The 18,122-nt window shown below is 39.5% G+C and overlaps 1 protein-coding gene across 1 annotated transcript in view; it reads right to left on the minus strand.

The window, feature by feature from the left end:
* KIF6 (kinesin family member 6) overlaps positions 1 to 18,122 on the minus strand; it is a 393,571-nt gene that overhangs the window by 263,689 nt on the left and 111,760 nt on the right. Inside the window, exon 6 of the mRNA XM_043450851.1 lies at positions 4,108 to 4,237. Within this exon, the coding sequence (XP_043306786.1) occupies positions 4,108 to 4,237 (130 nt within the window). The remainder of the gene's footprint in view (positions 1 to 4,107; positions 4,238 to 18,122) is intronic.

Consider the following 18,122-nt stretch of genomic DNA (forward strand, 5'->3'; position numbering starts at 1 on the left):
CTGGTAATTCCTTCTGAGGACTGTGAGGAAGGGCTCTGCCTCAGGCCTTTCTCCTTGGCTTGTAGATGGCTGTTCTCATGTTCATATGGCACACACCCTCTGTATCTGTCTCCAAATTTCCCACTTTATAAGGGCACCAGCGATGTTGGGTTAGGGCCCACACAAATGACCCCATTTTGAGTTGATCACCTCTGTAAAGACACTATCTCTCAATAAGGCTACATATTCTGAGGTACTAGGGGTTAGGACTCCAACATGGGAATTAGATAAGGTGAGACAATTTAACCCACAAAAGACAGTACTGTGAAGTTTTGGTAGAAAGGATCCCAGACACTACTCTCTTCTCCAAAGTTGCTTGCAAAATAATGCCGTGTTAGTTTAATTATGGGCTTCCCAGGTAGTGCTAGTCATAAAGAACTTGCCTCCCAACACTGGAGATGCAGCAGACCCGGGATTTGATCCCTCGGTCAGGAAGATCCCCTGGAGGAGGGCGTGGCAACCCACCCCAGTACTCTTGCCTGGAAAATCCCATGGATAGAGGAGTACGGAGGGCTACAGTCCATGGGTCGCAAAGAGTCAGACACAACTGAAGTGACTTAGCATGCACGCAGTCTAATTATTCACTTCGAGCAACACTATGACTTCCTAAAATAAATACTTAAATGGCACTTTCACCAATGGAGATTGCTCTTGAAGGAGCATCTGATTTTGTTAACCCAGGACAGCTTCTGTCAAGATGCAGTTAAAAAAATCCTGGATTTTACCTGGATCTCGACAGAAGAGCAAGTAGAAATAAACAGAAACAGAAATACAGATGGCAAATAAAGGTATAAAAAAATCTGGTAATCAAAAATGCAAGTTAGAACGAAATTCTTTTGACTACCAAATTGGCAGAACTTTCAAATCTTGTGGTGTTGGCAAGGGTACAGAATAGGGATCTGTTCGCAAACTTCTCTGGGAGTGAGTTTCAACCAGCTTCTTAATAGTAAAATCCGAACTGCCCCAAATTTAGACTGAGCACACTTGAAATGCTAAAATGCGTATTCCTGGGCTCCACTGCTGAGAGCATGAATCCATCCATCAGATATGGGATCCTGTGTCTTTGGGCTAGCATGGGTATCCTGATACAAGTTATCCCCGGGCCACACTTGGGGACAGTGTGCTCTAGACCGTGGGAGGGGCTGAGCAAATCATCGTAGCAATGGGACTACGCAGGGCCTGCCAATTGAATGTTTTGTCCAATTAGGTTTAATTAATTGAGAGCAACATTTCAATGCTAAGACAAAAAGTACCAAGTTATACTTGCTATTGGTGGGCTTTGACGTTGGGTCACAAACAGTTCAGCTTTTACAATATTTATTCTCTTTGGCATAGCAAATCAACTTTTGAAAAAAAAAAAAAATCTATCCCAAGGACATAATCAGGTTTTATTCAAAACATTGGTAGAATTACAGAAATTATTTAAGAGTGAGTTCTAAAAATAAGAAGAGGATGAAGCTACTCTTAATAACTTTTCCTTAAAATTCTGGCTCTCGGTAGGAGAACTTAAAAGGGAAGAGCACGCTTGCTTTGGTCCCCATATTCAGGCTTTGTTTTGCAAATGTTTTCTGGTTACCATGGCAACTTCTGGATTTCTCTGTGTAAATGGGAAATTGGGAACCTCGTCTTCTGAAAAAAAATGATTAGTGTGTTCTTTTTATCCTGGTAAGCTCATTGCGTGCTGACAAATTACATTCTGACAGCTCAGTTGTAATCTAAAACATGCCTCTCTGGAGACTCTGAATAATAAAGTATTTCCAGGGATTGACAGTTATTCTTCATTTATATTTTTATGTATTTGCTTTCAATGAATTCAAGAGATAAACTGAAGTGTTTCATACTTGCTGTGCTTTTTAAATAATTCAGAAATGTATCCTCACTTGAAAAATCTGACATGTGTCAATTTGATTACCGTGCTCACGAATTGTGGTGTAAAGAAAGAACATAAGCTTCTGAAATGGTCAGACTTGGAGCTGAAGCCCAGTTCTGCCACCTACGAGCAGTGCGACCTTGGGCAAGCAGTCTAACTCTTTGAGCCTTAGTTTCCATCTATAAAATGAAAGTCAGAAATAATACATACAAGTATCCACAACAGTGACAAGTCTACTGAGTAGGCTCTTGATAGAACATGGTAGTTATTACCAAAGGAAAAAAAAATAAAAGCAAGCAGAGAAACATCCAAAACCTATTAGACTTGGTTTAAAAGCAATCAGGTTTCACACAGGAAAAAAAATGAATAAAATTTTAAAGTAATGCACAGCCAGCATTATTAGAATTGGACTTCTCCAGGTTTCAGCTATGTGTACTATTGTGAAACACTCAACAGTAAATAAGAGGAAACGACTGTCAGAATTTTCTAAGATGGTAGAACAGAAGAGCTTATACAAAGGCAGCTCAAGGTCCTCAAAACTTTACACAACCATAATCTGAAAAGATGCAGTTGGCTGAAGTTAGAGGCATAACTTTGAAAGCGCAAATGGCCAAGCTTATTTGCTAACAGGGGTTGTGGTGAACCAGGGCCAGGAGCCCTCCCTGACCCATTCAAGGTGAAGGGATGGAATTGTGAGGACAAGGCCGAAACTCCTCAGGGATGAGTCACTTTAGGAAGATGGTCAACAAAGAGGCAGGGGTAGGTTTCGCCTCATGTTTTCCAGTAGCATTTATGATCTACCATTTTTCTTTTTCATACTCTGTTAGTGGGCAGGACCCATTTACAGTCTGTACCTCTCAGTTTGCTGTTGATTAAACTATGTATGGAGGAGGAGGATTTTTAGTGAAGCATGTTAAATCTTTCATTATTATACTCCCTACTTCTTAATCTGCCTTTATTCCTCTCTCTTCAATTACTGTGACAAATGAGCACAATGGATGACTGCATGGACAAAATGCTGAAACAATACACAGATGCAAAACACTGTAAACAACAGAAAGTATTCTGAAATTAAAAACTAGGCACAGCTCTCTTTAAGTGAAAATAACAATTTAAGGGTCCTTAAATCCATATTACATGTGGCACTTAAAATCAACATTTTTAAGCTAGTCTGTTGAAAAGTACTGATGCAGAACCAGTAAAACAACAGTGAAACTAAGGTGATTACAGAGGTCATCACCATGCTTTCACTACCTGATTTCCCATTTATCTATCTTGTATTTAAGGTGGTATATCCCAAGGGGTAAAAATGGGGCAGAAAGAAAGTCACTTGAGGGAGACTTTCTCAGGCTACTTTTCCTCCCAGCTTATCAGCTCTTCTACTGTTTGTCATCAGAGACAAGGTAGAACACAGAACTCAGGGAGCCTGGTTTAAAAAGGAAAGCGCCTGTGATCACAGTCAGGTGTTCACCCGAATCACCAGTAGCACTCCTTAATTCCTTTCATGCAGCGGTGGCTGAATGAGACTTTTGTGACCTTTCATCTCCAATCAGTAACTGCTTGAGGCCCATGACCCAACTGGGTCAATCCTGTCTCCGGCCTATGGTTCCAAGGTGAAATATAGGTGACCAGTTAGGTGTGAAATGTCAGATTAGCAACAGATAGCTTTTAGCACAAGTATATCCCCAATACTGCACTGAAGCATACTTCTACCACACACCATGGCGGTGTTCCTGGATCCGCCAACAAAAGCTTGCAAATGCATAGAGCACTTCCTATGTTCCACATGTTACTCTAAATTCTTCATTAATTCTCTAAACCCATGAAAATCCATGGATGGGTAAACAAATGCCAGTATATGGATGACTGGAGGTTAGGAAGAATAAGCTATGCAATTTTAAGTTTCAAAAATTATGCAAAAATTCCTATCATGAAGACGTCTGATGAGTTGTCATGGGTTGGCAGCAAATCAATTTGTATAAAATTTAAAACTACAAAATTAAAAGAGACTAGATGTTAGTCCCTGCTCATTAACTAGCTAGAAGACCTTGAGAAAGTCTCCTCAATTCTCTGGTTCTAGGTTTCCTTTTCCTAAAAGATGGGATTTAGGTGAGATTATTTTTAAAGTCATTGCTGTCCCCCAGATTCCATTATATCTTACAGTGTGCAAACACGGCTTGCAGAGAAAAGCTTATTACCTCTGCAATCATTCTGTTGGTGTCGCCCAAGAAAAGCAGATTCAGGGCTTCTTCCTCTGTGGTCGCCTGATGAAGAGACAAGTTTTTCAGGTGGATGTTCTGATCAGGGTCCTCCAGGACTGTCACTTTCCTAGGGAAAAAAAGGAAACAACAACACAAGGCGCTTTGAGAAGGAAAAGAATTTCAAGCCTTTCGTACAGGTTTCTTTTTTAAAGGCCGTATGTATGACGCCTTGAATTTATAAAATCAAAAAGTACACAAGACGCCAGACAGTACTGGATTAGCATCTATACCGACATTCCCTTGACAGTACTACCAAATAGCTTTGGGGCTGAAAAGTACATTACAAGCTCCTAATTTAAAGGCAGCTTTTTTTGGGAATCATCAGATCCCCAAAGCATATTGGGACATGCATATTCTTATTGAATTTAAAATGCCAGTGTGTAACCTTCTACCTATGTCAGGAAACCGGGCTATGCCTTTTTTTAGCCATGTCATAATTCAGTTTCTTACATTAGGTGGTACTGATTTTTCTCCTTCTAATTTTTCCCTTTTGTTCAATTTCATATCACTTCAATCTATGTGACATTTCAAACTGGTTAGCTCACCAATTTAAACACGATGAAAATGGAGGCATTTGTCATCCCTCTAGGAGTTATTCCCTGGTTTTCTTATCAGGATGAGTTAAAAATTCTCAAGAAGTCTTATAATAAAACCCTAGTTTATAATTATTATTTTTATGTCCATCAGATATGTTTTTTGACCTTTCTTCTTTTACAGCATCACTTTTCCTTCCATTGAATCCGTAGGTTTGGAATTACATTCATTTATTAAAACTCCTCAAGAGACATTTTGGTGCCAACACTGTTTCGTCCCATGTGAATCTTAACACTGTCTCAAGAGCTGACTTGTGAAAACTCCCCTCAGAGTCCTGTTAGGACTTCTGGCAACTTCTGGAACATAATTTGGCTAAATTCCTAATAGACTTCTTTCAAAGGACTACAAATTCAAGCAACAGAATTACTAAAGAGAGCTCCCTTCTACCTCTTGAGTTTTGCCTTCGTGATCATTTTAAAAATTGAAGAAAGAAAATCTATAATTTACAAGTGTTGCCAAGTGTCTCTCCAGGTATCTGCACTTGCTTACAACAGCAGAATTGACGACAGTAGGTCAGCGTCGGCGTCATCTAGCCCTGTGCCTTCCTTCAAAGTACAACTAGCAAGTGGACATATATCACTTGCCTACTGATAAAAACACACTTAGAAAACTTTAAAAATGAAGATTTTGCAAAGACCATAATTTTTCAGCCTTCCCTTTTGTAAGGGGACTATCTGGATTTTCACATGTAATTTGTGGGCACTTAAAATACTAATTGCAGGAAGAAAGTGTAGTTTTTCCAGCCCATCTGTGACCAATATGTCACTAATAATGCAGCTTGTTGCCAAGTTTTGGACTTCTTTTTGTCTCCTTCAATAATACCAGTAAGATGGAAAAGGATCTCTTCCCTTAATGGAAACAAGTGTATTTTATTTATTTTTCAACAAGGCTCATAAGTCAGCTTATTAAAAATGCTTAAGAGTTAAAAAAATGCTTGGAAAATATGAAGGCATTTTTAAACTGAAATAGATGAATTGTGCTCTATTTTTAGGAACCCTCTGTATTCCTTAAGCTTTATTTCCACTGTGATTCTTCTGAAATGCTTGAGAAGGTTTGGTAAATGCAATCCCTAGGGATACAAAAGTCAGAATTCTTCTTAAATCTACAGATTCTACATCTTAAAGGTGAAAGAAGTTAAGTAATATGGGAAGGAAGATAAAAGCATGAAATGAGTGATATGACAGGACATCAGAAGTGAGAAAAGAAGAGAGTTCTGTCTTTTTCAACATGAAGAAGAAAACAAGTTCTTCAACTCTGAGGCAAAGTCACCTGCAATATATGTTGTAAGACCAAGTCAGATACAAAACCATCCTGTGCAAGATCAGAAAAGGGGGAGATGAGGGAGCAGAAAATGATTCAAAGAGGAGGATGCTCACACTCCCTGGGCACTGAAAGTCCCCTTTAATCCAGTCATTCTCACCCTGGCTGCATACAGGACCAGCCTTCAGAATATAAACAAAACAACACATCAGCACCAGGTGTCCTCTTAAAAGATTTTGATTTGAATGTTCTGGAGTGCGGACTGGGCACCAGAGTCTGTAAAGGCTCCAGGTGATTCTGCTGTGCAGCCAAGATTGAGAGTTACTGACTTCATCTTTAATGACCATACAAGGTGGACATATGGGAAGATTTCTGGTTTCTTTATAGTTACTTTCCACCCAGCTCCACCTAAGCCCAAAGAGGAGAGTTACTCATCTTACTGGTTGAAGTCACTTTGGGTCATAAATCTACTAACAGGCAAGGTCCCTGTGAATTTTACAAAGCTTGTCCTTCCACAGGAAGTTTCCTTTTTCCATCTCCCTGACCATGTCACTGGTGGGTAAACTAAGCCACCCATTAACCACAGCAATAACTAATGCTCAACTGAGGATTATGGATCTTCCTGGACATCCACAGGGTTTATATCATGGCTGAATCAAAAAATCTAAATGTAATATCATACATAATCTCCTCACCATTACCTCACTGAAATTAAAAAAAAAAAATGCAGAAAACCAGCATGTACAGAATTCTAAAAGTGTTCAACCTTTTAGATAACCTGAATGGCTCATTGATTTAGGTTACACTTACAAAGAATAGTTAGATGCATAACAGAGGACGTATGGAATGTCATCATCAGCATTTGGCTAAATCACTCAGAGCCTCTGATCTGCAATGTATTGCAGAAGTATTATGCTTCTATATTTACTTCCGGGTGCTTGTCCAGCTATGTCACTTTGATCACAATTTGCATGTGCTTCAATTTTTCTGCATAGAAATCTCAGTCGTCTTTTATAACTCATCACCATGTATTTCTCTGACTGTTTTCTGAGTCTTCACTTGAGCTTAGCCAAAAGGATGAGAAGCAATTCTTTTCTGGTTCTGTTTCCCTCACTGTTTGCTTATTTTTGCCCACTGAGGTTTTGAAAAGTAAATAAAAAGACAGGTTGGTGTCCAGTTTAGTTTGGCTTCTCTCAGGGTTCTCTCCCTGCTCCGGGCTCATCTGTGGGCACCCTTTAATAAGAAGGCTCTGCCTCTGGCATCTTTCTGGAATCTTCTGTGGTGCAACTTTCTCCAATCAGGGTCTCCCTTGCCAGTTCTTCTCCTCAGATTCTTTCCTGGTTTCTGCCCAATCCCTTGGGCATGAGGCTTTGGACTTTCCCTTATTGCCCTGCCTGCTCTTATTGAAAATTCCTTTTGCACTCACCCTCACAACCCACGTGTTAGCCCCACCCACTCTTACACTTTGCTCAGAGAAGCACGGCCTGAGCTGGGGGTACTTCCTCTTACCTAAATTGGTTAATCTGGTGGTGAGGATGTTTTAAACTCTGCTGTTGGTGGAGAATTTTCAAAGTCAGAGGAAATAAGAACCATTAGCAAAAGTTTCTTATTAAGTTGCTTCCTTCCCTGCCCCCCAACCCCAACTCCCCAGCTCTCTCACAAATCAATAGCTATTTCCTGAATCCTTAGTCCACTACTCCGTTCTGGCTACAATTTTCTTAGCTTGAAAGAGGGCTTTATTGGAGTTTCTTAAATAAACATCTTAATTCCAAGATGGAAACCCCCCAAACTATTTATTTGATTCTCTTTGAAAGGGCCTGTGAATAGTTTTCTCTACAAAATGTTTCTAAAATGTTTAGATTTTGAGCAAGAAGTCACTGATAGCCTTAACTTGGACCCCTAAGTGGAAAAGTTCTGCTAAGTACACTCAGCCTGCTTAATGATGGGGAAGAAGCAAGCTTTGTGTTTTCTCTGTAAACAGAGAATCTTTTCCATTTGGCTAAGTAGTTGGAATTTTTAGGCTTTCTAACTGACTGGAAGACATATAAGGAGCAATGGCCAAGCTCTTGTTCCCAGTAATGGAAGCCATCAATGGGAGAACCCTCCCCACTCTCCATCCCACCTCCACGACATTCCAGTACCACCAACTCGCTGAACAGGGACGTTCCAGGAGTTATTACAATGAATCTGGTTTCTCACTCTCATGTGATAGACAAATACTGGTGATTTCTTTTTTCTTTTTTCTTTTTTTCACTTGCAGGGGCCCCACATATGGGTACAGCCATGCGCTATACAATGGCACCATGTTCAAGATGCTGCAATCCACATCATGCGCCTGCAGATTTATTATGACATAAGCTGGCCGCGGGCAGTTAACTGGCTTCTAACAAAACCAACACATTACAACAATTTTCCAACAGATTAAAAGGTAGGGGTACCTTTTAGTAATCACATGAAGGTGCCATACAGACGACAGGTAGCCCTGTCTAGTCACCTTGACTTTGAACAGTATCAGTATCAAGAGCAGGTGGACCTCATAAAAATGGGAGGGTATCCATGAGGCTCTTCTAAATAGCTGAAAATATCTCACATGTTGTAAACACAGCCCTATTACTCATCTCCGTGAAGAGAAAATTCTATAGTTTAGTGTTTTTCTACCTCCTTCCCCCTCATCCTACCACAGCCCATTTTCAGAAGCTCTCTACAGGAAAGCTTTGGGGGAAGGGAGGATATAAATTTTTAGGAGAAGTATGTGATAGGAGCCCTCCTTCCTAAATTTAAACAACTTCAAAGGTAGACTTTCTTTAGACTGACTAAAAATCTCAAATATTTCTTCTGTTATAAAATATAAATAATTGAAACATATCACTTAAGAAAGTTTTACGAATGTGCAATAAATTTTTCTGTTGGTCTTAACCTAGATAGATTGGGCTAAAAGGATACTTTTTCTATTTAACCACTATTGAGGTATTTTGAAAACTCTTCCTAGTATTTTGAAAAAGATATCTTTTCTTTCTTGTTTTATCTACTATTATACCTTCTTACTGATAAGGAAAAATATAGCCAATCACATGACACTTTAGGTTGAGTTATTTATTTTAGCCTACAAAGACACCAGGTTCTCAACCAAAGATTTAAGGAAAACATTAAACCAACTATCTACAATCTCATTCAAAAGAGAGAAGCAGAGGAAATACTTCCTAACTCATACTATGAGGCCAGTATTACACTTATACCAAAACCAGACAAAGAGAGAGAAAAGAAAACTCTAGACCATATCTCTCATGAATATAGATGTAAAAATCCTCAATAAAGTATTAGCTAATCAAATACAGCAATGTATAAAAAAAATTATACACCATGACAAAGTGGGATTATCTTAGGTATACGAGGCTGGTTCAAGATTCAGCTATCAGTCAATACAATCCATCATATCAACGAACTGAAAAAGAAAATCATACATAATCATATTAATAGATGCTGAACAAACATTTGACAAAATTCAACACCCATTCATGATAAAAACTCTCAGTAAACTAGGAATAGAGAGGATCCTTCCCAACTTGATAAAGATAATCTACAGCTAACATCACAGTTAATGGTGAGAAACTCAAAGCCTTCCTAGTAATATCAGGTACAAGGTCAGACTATCCCCTCTCATCATTCCGTTTCAACATTATACTGGAGGTCTTTGTTAACGTAATAATTCAAGAAAAGAAAAGAAAAGCTATACAGATTGGGGGGAAAAAAACATGTCTTTGCTCACAGATGACATATGCAGAAAACCTGAAAGAACTGACAAAAAAACCTCCTGAAACTGATAAGTGATTATAACAACACTGCAGGATACAAAGTTAATATACAAAAATCAATTGTTTTCCTATATATCAACAATTAACAAGAGGAATTTGAAATTAAAAACACAAAGCCATTTACCTTAGCACTTAAAAAATGAAATACTTAGGTATAAATCTAACAAAATATGCCCACCATTTATAGGAGGAAAACTACAAAATTTTAATGAAAGAAATCAAAGAACTAAATAAATGGCAAGGTTTTCCATGTTCATGGATAGGAAGATTTACTCCTGTCCAGATGTTACTTCTTTCCAACTTGATATACATATGCAATGAAACCCCAATAATCCTAGCACATTATTCTGTGGATATTAGCAAAATGATTCTGATGTTTATATGGAGAGGCAAAAGACCCAGAATACCAAAACCAAAATTTAATGAGAAGAACAAAGTTGGAGGACCAACACTACCCAACTTCAAGACTTACTACAAAGCCATAGTAATCAAGATAGTGTGGTATTTATGAAACCATATATAAATTGATCAGTGAAACGGAACACAGAATTCAGAAATAGGCTCACGTAACTACAGTCAGCTGATCTTTCACAAAGATATCAAGGCAATATAATGGTGCAAAGACAATCTCCTCAAAAAGTGGTTCTAGAACAACTGGACCTCCACACACAAAGAAATGAACCCAGACATAGACTTTATACCACATATACAAATTAACTCAAAATGAATCACAGACCTAAATGCAAAACTATAAAACTCCTAGAAGGTAACATGGGAGAAAACCCAGATGGCCTTGGGTACGGTGACGTCTTTTTGGATACAAAACTAAAGATCTGATCCTTGAAGGAAATAACTGATAATCATTAAAATTAAAAACTTATGTTCTGCAAAAGACAATGTCTGAAGATGTAGAAAATAAGCCACAGACTGGAAGAAAGCATTTGCAAAAGACACATCTGGTAAAGGGCTGGTATCCAAACTATACAAAGAACACTTAAAGCTCAACAATAAGAAAACAAAGAACCCAATTAAAAAATGGGCCAAAAACCTTAACAGACACCTCACAAAGGAGATATACAGATGGCAAATAAGCATACGAAAAGATGTTCCATGTCACATGTCATCAGGAAAATGGAAATGTAAAAAATAATGAGATACCAGTACACACCTGTTAAAATGGCCAAAACCCAGAACACTAATGACATTAAATGCTGGGATGTAAAGCAACAAGAATTCTCATCTATTGTTGGTGGAAATGCAAAAATGGTACAGCCATTTTGGTGGTTTCTCAAAAAACTAAACTATTTCTATCAACCCCAAACCTAGAAGCAAAAAACATAAGGACCCTTAAATGCATATTACTAAGTGAAAGAAACAGGTCTGAAAGAGCTATATACTGTATGATTCCAACTATGTGACATTTTGGGAAAGGCAAAACTATGGAGATAATAAAAAGATCAGTGGTTGCCAGGGGCGGAGGTATGGGATAGTGATGACTAGGCAGAGAGCAGAGGATTCAAAGTCAGCGAAAACACAGTGTATTATCATGATGGGTCCATGTCATTACAAATTTGTCCAAACTTGTGGAATGTTAAACACCAAGAGTGAAACCTATGACAAATTATGGACTCTGGGTTATTTTGATGTGTCAGTGTATGTCCATTCTTGGTAACAAGCATATCATTTTGGTGAGTGATGCTCGTAATGGGACAGGCCATCCATGTGTGTGAGGAAGGGATATAAGGGAAATCTCTGCACCTTCCTCTCAGTTTTGTTGTGAACCTAAAATGAAATACTTTATCAAGAAAAGAAAAAATAGGTCCAAACTGAAAACTGCAAAATATTCTTTTTTTAAACTGAAGTATAGTTGATTTACAGTAGTATACTAGTCTCAGGTATCCAACAAGGTGATTCATTATTTTTATAGTTTTACTCCACTTAAAGTTATTGTACAATATTGGCTATATTCCCTGTGCTGTACAACACAGCCTGCAGATTTTTTTTTGTACATAGTAGTTTGTACCTCTTAATCCCCAAAGCTGCAAAATATCCTGAGTTACTGTTGTGATGAATTCTTGTCTTGATATCCACATTAACTTCTTTCTTTTCAATTGGTAAACATCCTTTCCTTAATACTATCATTATTATTTCTAATGATAATATTATCAGACTTGAACTCTGGTCTTCTGATTTCCTAAAGAACTTAATCAACCACCTAAGCAAACTGTACTGCCACAAGTCTGGCGTTGCAGAGGTGCCAGCAACCTGTATATGATTTATCCCCTGTCTGAAGAGGGACAAAATTGAAATGAGTCAATTAATGTACATCAGGCCCCTACATGTGAACAAATTCTGTTCTAAGAGTATGTCTGTAAGTCCAAAAAAATTAGCCGAGGTACTCAACTAACACAGTCAGCTATATAGTACTGTGTAATAGGTTTATAATACTCTTCACACAAATAATACCTAAGAAACAAAAACAAAAAATAAAGAGAACATTTTGACTCTTACAATACAGTGCTTTGAAAAGTACAGCGGTATAGCTCAACAGCTGGCATCCCGGGGCTGGCATCGAGCGAACAGGCAAGAAGAGTTGCCAACTGGGGGAGGCAGAGGAGGTGTGGGACGGCGGCGCTGAAGGACCGTCACCAACAGGAGATGGAGGGCGAGCTGCACTGCCACTCACGCCTGACGCTGATGGCGCAGGTTCTGGTTCCTCGCTGGGCTCCACTCTATCTACTCTCTTGAAAAAACAATCCAGTGATGTCTGGGTGCATGCGTGCTAAGTCGCTTGAGTCGTGTCCGACTCTTTGTGACCCTGTGGACTGTAGCCTGCCAGTAGTAGCTGTTTTTTTTCCTTGTCGCAGATGACATGGGAGCGCTAGACTGCATTCTGAACGGCTGCTGCAGCGTTCGTGAACCATTCTACATTCAGGTCTTGTGCCTCAAAAACTAACAGAGCCTCTCAGATAAAGAAAACCCCCTTGGGTTTCCTGCAACGTTAATCTCTTCGGTTCTCCAGTTACCTCTTCCTCTCATCTCTGTCCTTTCTCTGGGCCTCCACTTCCGTCAGGTCTTCACTAGTAGGCTCCTCATGGTGCACAGCAAGGAGTTCCATGAAGCTGTCCTCTTGCGGATCCAGCTCCAGCTTCTCGCTGAGGGTCACTAAGTCACTGAAGACCTCTTTGCACTTCTCATCCACTTTCTCAAATCCATGAAAACTGTGAGCCAACTGCAGGCAAAGGTTCTTCCAAACCTCATTTGTGGTGATGGCTCTAACCTCATGTCAAGCAAAGTCAATGTTTTTTTGTGGCTCGGTAGATGTTATAGTCTTTCCAAAATTGTTGTGAGGTTTTTCCTGATTCATCACTCGCCTTTACTGTCTGACGACAAGTGTGACATAAATAATATTTCTTGAAAGTCGCTATAGCTTCTTGGCCCATAGGTTGGATGAGTGATGTAGTATTTGGCGGCAGATGCACTACTTTGACCTTGGGATGAAAAGTCATCCATGGATGGGGGTACCCCAAACATTGTCAAGCAGCAAAAGAATGTTGAGTGGGATGTCCTTCTCCAAGCAATATTTCTCTACCTCCAGGATAAAGTGGTGGGAAAAACCAGTCCTGGAAAATGGCCTGTATAACCCAGGCTTTTGAGTTAACAGGAAGAGAGCTGTGCAGCCACGTTTTCAGGGCTCTTGTGTTTTCTGAACAGTAAATTAAGAGTGGTTTCAGTTTCACATTGCTGGAAGCATTGCCACCAAACAACAGAGCTAGTCTATCCTTTGCTGCTTTGTATCCTGGCATCAGGTTTTCCTCCTTACTGCTGTAACTTCAGTCTGGCATCCTCTTCCAATACAGTCCTGTCTCACCCACATTAAAAACCTGCTCCGGTAAATAAACACCTTCATCAAAAATTTGTCAAAGCATTTCAGGAAATTCCCAGGTAGCTACTGTATATGCACTCACCATCTCGCCACTTACTTTTACATTAAAAAGGTTGACTACAGCCTTGAATGGATGAAACCAGCCACGGCTGGCTTTAAAAGATGCACCCTCTGATTCTTTGCCATGTTTCTTCTTCAGTTCAGTTCAGTTCAGTCACTTAGTCGTGTCCGATTGTTTGTGACCCTAAGGACTGCAGCATGCCAGGCTTCCCTGTCCATCATCAACTCCTGGAGCTTACTCAGACTCATGTCCATAGAGTCAGTGATGCCATCCAACCATCTCATCCTGCCGTCCCCTTCTCCTCCTGCCTTCAATCTTTCCCAGCATCAGGGTCTTTTCAAATGAGTCAGTTCTTCACATCAGGTGGCCAAAGTATTGGAGTTTCAGCTTAAGCATCAGTCCGTTCAATGAATACTCAGGATTGATTTCCTTTAGCATGGACTGGTTCGATCTCCTTGCAGTCCAAGGGACTCTCAAGAGTCTTCGCCATCACCAGAGTTCAAAAGCCTCAATTCTTTGGTGCTCAGCTTTCTTTATGGTGCAACTCTCACATCTGTACATGATTATTGGTAAAACCATAGCTTTGACTAGATGGACCTTTGTTAGCAAAGTAATGTCTCTGCTTTTTAATATGCTGTCTAGGTTTGTCATAGCTTTCCTTCCAAGGAGCAAGTGTCTTAATTTCATGGCTGCAGTCACCATCTGCAGTGATTTTGGAGCCTCCCCAAAAGTTTCTCCTTCAAGTCTTCATAAAGGCTTTTAGCTTCCTCTTGAATCAGCATTAAACTGAGCGGGATTAAAAATAAATAAATAAATAAGTAAATAAACTGAGTGGGATTCAAAGCTGGTGCTGATCCTACATCTACACACTGAGAAGTTTTCCCATCTTCTCTATAACTTTTCCACGCTTCTTTGATATTATTGTCAACATCATCGGCATAGCAGACTTCACATGTTCCATGATCTTGTCTGTGTTCTTTATAATCATGCCAATTGTTGAATAATTCATGTTATAAGAACAAGCAAGGTCTACCATCTTTTCACCTCACTACTCTCTCAATTATTTACTTCACCATTTCCATTGTGATAGCTTGGCACCTCTTAGTGGTACCAGCTACATCGCCGCTGCTTTTACGCTTGTTTCTGAACATCTTGGGCCCGAAATAAAGATACTCTACTACTGTACTCTATACCTGTGGGGTGTGCTCAGTTGCTCAGTTATGTCTGACTCTTTTTCGACCCCATGTATTGTAGCCTGCCAGGGCTCCTCTGTCCATGGAATTTTCTAGGCAACAATACAGGAGCAGGTTACCATTTCCTTTTCCAGGAGATTTTCCCAAGCCAGGAATCGGAACTGCATTCGAATCTGCATTGGCAGGCAGATTCTTTACCACTGTGCCATCTGGGAAGCCCACTCTATACAGTACTGTACACAAAAGCATAACTGCTTGTAGGTGATGCACACACACGACAATGCATGCCAGACGTGAACTTACGTAATTGGACGTGCAGACGAATGTCAGCATCTTTAAAAGTTCACAACGTGAAAGCTTGAAGGTAGGGGACTTACTGTAATGCATCCTACGTAACTCAAGGATGCCTGGTGTCAGTGAGGCAACAACTCTCAGGAAGCTTCTGCTTCTTGCTGTGCTTACGCTCCCCTATGCTGCGAAAACAAGTGTCATCAAAACAACTCAAGAAATAGACCTGCTGGCTACTGCTATGGAGATGCAAAACCAAAATGAGAATTATCCATGGTAGGCAAAGACAGAACCAGATTAGGCACAATTAATATGTAGGAGAACCAACACCTTTCTCACCAGTGGTTATATTTATTAATTTATTGAATATTGTCATTTAATTATTTCACTAAGATTTAGCATGTATATGAAACATTCTTTCTTTTTTCTCAAAATTGTATCCAAATATGATAACAATTTAGATTACTAATAACTTAGTAGGATCATCTTTCTATATTATCTTAGATTAACCAAACATCTCCCACCCAAACAATATCACATCATAACAACTGACAGACAGAATGGCTCCCAAATGTAACATAGGTAAGCATGACTTACAACAGACTCATCTATTGCCTACCACAACCACCATTTGCATGATTTTCCAGAAGTAAATATTTAACAAAAAAACTACACTTGTTACCTTCCCTCTAACACTAATACCCTTTGCTAATTTCCAACTACATTCAGCAGCCACGTTCCTTCTATTAGTGCTCCAGGCTCACAAATAATTCATCATTGAATGAAATGTCTTGTTTGGCTTAAATCCATATGGTAATTACAAAGCCATACACTAAAATTTATCTTCCTCAGTGCTACCAACCTTTTTTTCCCAAGGAAAATCATTTTCCTCCCATTTTCACTAATACTTGCTTTCTAGTTCAGAGTTTATAGTTTCAGTATCACAAATTATGTGCTCAAGTTTTCCACATTTGGGGAAATTATAGAAATAAATAGAACTAGAGGCAATGGATTTGTAATTTTGGAAAAACATAGCATTTCCTCTGCCAAGTAAATAGCTTTATACACCTCTAAGTTTACTCAATGGCATTTTACAAGTTCTGAGTTTATTTACTTTTATTACTTTCATTTTAATATAAACTTTATTATTTTTCCAAGTATAAAAGTAATACATGCTTCTTGTAAAAAAAAAGTTTGAAAATTTTAAAAGTAGAAAGAAGTTTAAAAGAGTCCTATCACAAGGACAATGTCAACTGCAAATTGACACTTGCCATGGGCACGTGCCCTCTACCTCTACGATGATTAAATCATGAGCTGCTGTAGCTGCTGACCTTTAGCATCTCCCCGAGAAGAGTTCAGGGTGGAGAGCAGAAATGAGGGAAAAACTGGCAGGACAGGTCTTCAGATAGATATTTTCAGGAGCTGATTTTATGATCCCAATTTTTGTATCTCCTCATATCTAGGAAAGCACCAAAATCCTTCATGGTGACGAGTATTCCTCCTGACTAGCAGAAGCATCACAAGACTAGGAGAAAACTTCTGGGAAAAATATGTGCTTGATTGTATGTATTCCCCCTTCACCAAAATCACTCACATACTGATCTTTCACCACCCCCACCTCCACGCCCACCTCTTTGGAGCGGCTTCTTAGAGCTATCTGAGGTGCTGTCTCCCAGGTTGCCGCCCTCATTTTGCCCCAAATAAAGCTTAACTCACAACTCTCACATTTGCATTTTCTTAAGTTGACAACAATGATAAATATATTGATTTAATTCCTCAATTTTCTTATGAATATTTTGCAGACTTGTGGTAAAATTATAAGTGTATACATGTTGTTATACCACTTAATATTAATGATGCTATTTTCCTTTGACTATTTTCGGATACAGGTGCAAGGAAAGGAATGGGGGGTCTACATGGATGATTCTTCCCCTAAATAACTAAGTGTGGCTCACAGTGCAGGTTGCCTGTATGGGTTCTGATGTCCCTTTCCACCCTATTAGGCTCTGATTTTGTTCAGGGAATTTTTTTAAAATACTAGTCCTTCCCTGACTCCCTTGCAACCACAGCTGGCCATGTGACATGATTCAGGTCAGTGATAAGTAAGTGAAAATCAATGGGTAGAGCTTCTGGGAAGACTGTGAAAAGGGCAGCTTCAACCAATGATTTTTTTTTTTTTCCTTTTCTCTTCCAGGAAAGTGGGTGTGGTGCGGAAGGTAACTCAGGCATTTTGCAGACTGAAGTCACCTGCTGAGATGGCTCTGCAGAAAGACACAAGGAAGCCCCTAAGGCCTCCTGAAGCTTCGGAGGCAGCCCTGGCTGCAATCTACAGACCCCTTCCAGTGCTCCAGTAGTTGATGGGGAAGGAAGGAACTGTTTGGTTGCTGCTGCTGCTGCTGCTAAGTCGCTTCAGTCGTGTCCGACTCTGTGCGACCCCATAGACAGTAGCCCACCAGGCTCCTTCGTCCATGGGATTTTCCAGGCAAGAGTACTGGAGTGGGGTGCCATTGCCTTCTCCGACTGTTTGGTTAAGCCACAGTAAATTGGACTGCTGTTACAGTTATTAGTTGATTCACTAACAGAAATGTCCAGTATCATTGACTGAATAACTCTTCCCTCTGTCTACATTAAATAGTAACACAGTATAGGGTCTGATTCTGGTTTATCTGTTCTTCACCTGTATAATTTTCACGAGGTATAATGTGATTTCATTATTAGGGTTTTTACCTCACTTCAGTGTACAGTGTCACCAGCTCACCCTCATTTCTCTATTTTTCAAATGTTACTTTGTTCTTCTTGGTTGTTTATCTTTTCGGATAAACTCCGGAATAATATCAGTTTTTAAAAGTCTCTCATGT

The sequence above is a fragment of the Cervus canadensis genome, chromosome 28 (genome assembly GCF_019320065.1).
Source record: "Cervus canadensis isolate Bull #8, Minnesota chromosome 28, ASM1932006v1, whole genome shotgun sequence".
Classification (NCBI taxonomy): domain Eukaryota; kingdom Metazoa; phylum Chordata; class Mammalia; order Artiodactyla; family Cervidae; genus Cervus; species Cervus canadensis.